Source organism: Hyla sarda, chromosome 6 (genome assembly GCF_029499605.1).
Source record: "Hyla sarda isolate aHylSar1 chromosome 6, aHylSar1.hap1, whole genome shotgun sequence".
NCBI classification, from domain to species: domain Eukaryota; kingdom Metazoa; phylum Chordata; class Amphibia; order Anura; family Hylidae; genus Hyla; species Hyla sarda.
Genome location: NC_079194.1, coordinates 154,085,786 through 154,090,264, shown reverse-complemented (window position 1 = coordinate 154,090,264; position 4,479 = coordinate 154,085,786). Strand labels below are relative to the sequence as shown.

Below are 4,479 nucleotides of genomic sequence, written 5' to 3'. Positions count from 1 at the left end.
TAATGTGGGGAAACTATGTTACCTAATGTGGGGAATCTGTGCTACCTAATGTGAGGAATCTATGTTACCTAATGTGGGGAATCTGTGCTACCTAATGTGGGCAAACTATGCTACCTAATGTGGGGAAACTATGTTACCTAATGTGGGGAAACTATGTTACCTGATGTGGGGAATCTGTGCTACCTAATGTGGGGAAACTATGCTACCTAATGTGGGGAAACTATGTTACCTAATGTGGGGAATCTGTGCTACCTAATGTGGGGAAACTATGCTACCTAATGTGGGGAAACTATGCTATCTAATGTGGGGAAGCTATGCTACCTAATGTGGGGAAACTATGTTACCTAATGTGGGGAATCTGTGCTACCTAATGTGGGGAAACTATGCTACCTAATGTGGGGAATCTGTGCTACCTAATGTGGGGAAACTATGTTACCTAATGTGGGGAATCTGTGCTACCTAATGTGAGGAATCTATGTTACCTAATGTGGGGAATCTGTGCTACCTAATGTGGGCAAACTATGCTACCTAATGTGGGGAAACTATGTTACCTAATGTGGGGAAACTATGTTACCTGATGTGGGGAATCTGTGCTACCTAATGTGGGGAAACTATGCTACCTAATGTGGGGAAACTATGTTACCTAATGTGGGGAATATGTGCTACCTAATGTGGGGAAACTATGCTACCTAACGTGAGGAAACTATGTTACCTAATGTGGGGAATCTGTGCTACCTATTGTGGGGAAACTATGCTACCTAATGTGGGCAAACTATGCTACCTAATGTGGGCAAACTATGCTACCTAATGTGGGGAAACTGCTACCTAATGTAGGGAATCTATGCTACCTAATGTGGGGAAACTATGCTACCTAATGTGAGGAAACTATGCTACCTAATGTGGGGAATCTATGCTACCTAATGTTGGAAATCTATGCTACCTAATGTGGGGGGCTTGAATGAGCTGCGGCATATGGGAGGCCTTAATAAATAATTAAAAACTTATACAGTAAGTGACATATGGGGGTCCACCTGAGTAAGTGACACATGGAGGGGGGGTGCTGAACAATTGATGTTTTGGGGGGGGGCACAGGCACATTCTTTGCACAAGGGCCCTCTGCTGTCTGTGTCCGCCCCTGGGTAGAGAATAAGGGGTAAAGTCGAACATAGAACAAATGCAGTTCTTTTTTTCTTAATTTTTTTTAATGAAGTAAACGAGATAAAGGTAAGCAATGACTTTTCCTCAGTCTGAAGCGCGGTCCTCATCGGCAGGAAGCAGTGAGGAGGAGGAGGATGACGGAGGTTCTGATTCCATCTCTGCTTCTTTTTCGTCCCTCTCTATATATAGGGCCGTGGCCATGAAGAATGCCCCTCCGATGACTGCCATTATGGTGCAGGTCATGAGGGCATACTCCAGGCTGCGGTATTTCAGAAGAGGGGATTTGGCATATCCTCGTTCGTAGGTGTCAGATATCAGGCCGATGAGGTACGGGCTGCCGGCGTCACCTAGGAGGTGATAGATTGTCATCTGCACGGCCAAGGCTGAAGATCTCCTCCACGGAGTTACTACTTTTAGTATAATGTCAGATATGAGGGTGAAATTTACTGACAGAAGCGTCTCTCCGATGAAGATGAAGATGTTGGTGGCAACGAGGCTGATGTTGCCAAAAGTCAATGCCAACAGAAGAAAAGGGGCGGAGAGCATCATCGCGCACCCACACACAAGCGGGTCCGCCCGTGGGTTGGATTTGCGATATCTTTTACTTATCTCCGTCCCTGCTACAACTCCCAGAATGCCGGAAACGACTGTAACCACACCAAATATTAGGATGTCGTGATAGTCACACGGTTCAGCACGGCAAGGGTCCTTCTCTTGTAGGAGTGTTCGTGCGTGGGTCAGGTATGACGGACCCCATACACCTATGGCTCCCACTATGAAGGATACAGCCGTCGATCCCATGGTGGTTAACATGAAGCTTCGATTTTTAAATAGTTTTTTCAGATCTGTCGCCCATTTGGCAAACTTCTGGGATTTGTTGTTCTTCCCGTTTGTAGTTGTTCTTGGAAGCTCCTTTGTGACCAAAATCATCAAAGCCACAGCTATGAGGCCCAGGCCAGGGGTGACCCGAAATGCCCAGTGCCAATCGCCCCTTGCTGCATCAGTCACTTTGGGCCCGATGATGTATCCTAGTCCGCAGCCTACAGGTATGATGGAGTAAAACACGTTCAGCATGCGGGTCCGCTGGTCACTTGTAAAAAGGTCTGCAATGATGGAGGGGGCGATGGTGCAGAAAGTCGCCTCTCCGGCTCCAACCAGTCCACTCATCAGCAGGAAGAGCAGGAAGTACCCGTCAGGGATGAATGACAGGGTAAGTGTCATGCTCAGCCAAACGATGACTCCTGCGCAAACAGTATATTTCTTATTACAGTGGTCGCCCAAATATCCGGCAATTGGTGCGACCAGCACGTAGCTTCCAATGAACAATGTATTCAATAAGCCGGACAGACTAGCATTGGTGTCATATGCTTTCTGTATATAAGGCAGCACCCCCGCCACGCTGGAGCGATTTGCATAGATGAGCAAATTAACAAAGGCGAGGATCACTACGGTGATGATGGAACGTGCGGTGGACATCACGCTTAGAGATGGCAATTTCTGCCTCTCAGGGATATCGCCCTTTTCTACATCCATATCACTATGGTCCTCCATTGCTTCTTCCTCCTCCTTCAGCAATGGGTCTTGTGGAGAGGCCATGGTCACAGGTCAGAGCCTGAAAACACTAGAGAGAGAGAGATAAGTGAACACATTAGACAACATGTCATCATTCCTGTCATTATATAATAGATCCTTCATACAGAGCAGAAATGTCCAGCACAGAACCACAAGATAACACTAAGACCATCGCAGCCTCAGAAGAAGACGCTTCTCTATAAGTGTTTTATATGGAGACGTCTTCCCTGAGGTTACCAATGTCTGATAACCCTGAACCTGTCCGGTCCTAGTAATATCTGATAACCCTGAACCTGTCCGGTCCTAGTATTATCTGATAACCCTGAACCTGTCCGGTCCTAGTAATATCTGATAACCCTGAACCTGTCCGGTCCTAGTAATATCTGATAACCCTGAACCTGCCCGGTCCTAGTAATATCTGATAACCCTGAACCTGTCCGGTCCTAGTAATATCTGATAACCCTGAACTAGTCCGGTCCTAGTAATATCTGATAACCCTGAACCTGTCCGGTCCTAGTAATATCTGATAACCCTGAACCTGTCCGGTCCTAGTAATATCTGATAAACCTGAACCTGTCCGGTCATAGTAATATCTGATAACCCTGAATCTGTCCAAGTAATGGCGGATTATAAGGGCTTGGCTGTATGGTCACTGGGCCATGTGAACTTCATACTGTAGATACAATTGGGCTATCCTGCTATATACATTTACTAATAATGAACCTTACCCCACCTCATTGGGATCTATCAGTCCCCTATATGAGTTTCTGCCACTAGTTGATTTGAAAATGTTTCCTTTCGGAGTACCTGGAGTATTTCTATTGTTAGTACACACAGAATTCTATTATATACTATTATATTTCTGCCCTAATCTTTCTGTTATTCTTTTACTACACCACCAAATCTTTCTCATAGACTTATATCTTTTAGAACTTCATGAATTAGGACTCTTTTTCTTGGGGGCTTTTTTGGGCATAATTGCATTTTAGCAGTTTTGCAAGAAAAAGCTCTGGTCATGATACTATCTGTGCGTTTTATTATGTTTAATGCCTAAGCCAAGTATTGTCACAATGCTATGAGGAATATAACTTTTGTTATTTCTTTTGGAAATTAATTTCTTGTTTTTTTTTGCTAAAAAAAAAAGCAACAACAATAAAAAAAAACTGTCAAACAAAAAGCCCTGTGTATGTATGAATAGAAGAGGCTGAGACTTACCTTGTGGTTCTCTCTTCAGACAAGGAACGGTCAAAATCTTGAATTCTCTATCGCAAATAGAAACTCTCTAAGAAACACTTTGCACCACAGGTTGTGAATGCAAAACACACTGAAGAGACTGCAGCCGGCGCGCACCTCCTTGTACAGCTTACGGTGACATCATCACAAGAATGTGTGACATCACAGGGTTCTAAACCATCTTCAGGTATGTGTATATCTGTATAGTAAATGTGAGTAGCCATATTAGTCCAGTGATGCAGATTGTAATACCTTTTTTATTGGACTAACAGAATTTTGTAGAGACAAACTTTTGGGATTCCTCCCTGATAATTTATCAAGTCCTTTGATCATTAGTCCTTGTCTATTGGACTTGCTAAAGGGAGGAATCCTGAAAGCTTGTCTCTACAAAATTCTGTTAGTCCAATAAAAAAGGTATTACAAGAGACTGCAACATATTTTTTGATGTGTGTGTGTATGTTACGCCGAGCGCTCCGGGTCCCCGCTCCTCCCCGGAGCGCTCGCTTCTCTCTCGCT

At 44.4% G+C, this 4,479-nt stretch overlaps 1 protein-coding gene across 1 annotated transcript; it reads right to left on the bottom strand.

Annotated features, from left to right (window-relative positions):
* Nucleotides 1-1,214: 1,214 nt before the first annotated feature.
* LOC130277640 (protein spinster homolog 1-like) lies at nt 1,215-4,085 on the bottom strand. Its single transcript, XM_056528373.1, has 2 exons — nt 3,946-4,085; nt 1,215-2,779 (listed from the first exon to the last, which is right to left on the bottom strand). The coding sequence occupies exon 2, from the start codon at nt 2,752-2,754 to the stop codon at nt 1,243-1,245; it is 1,512 nt and encodes a 503-aa protein (XP_056384348.1). The 5' UTR covers nt 2,755-2,779; nt 3,946-4,085; the 3' UTR covers nt 1,215-1,242.
* Between the last annotated feature and the right edge of the window lie 394 nt (nt 4,086-4,479).

Coding starts and splice junctions, on each gene's coding strand:
- LOC130277640 (XM_056528373.1), bottom strand. CDS start 2,754: ATGGCCTCTCCACAAGACCCATTGCTGAAGGAGGAGGAAGAAGCAATG.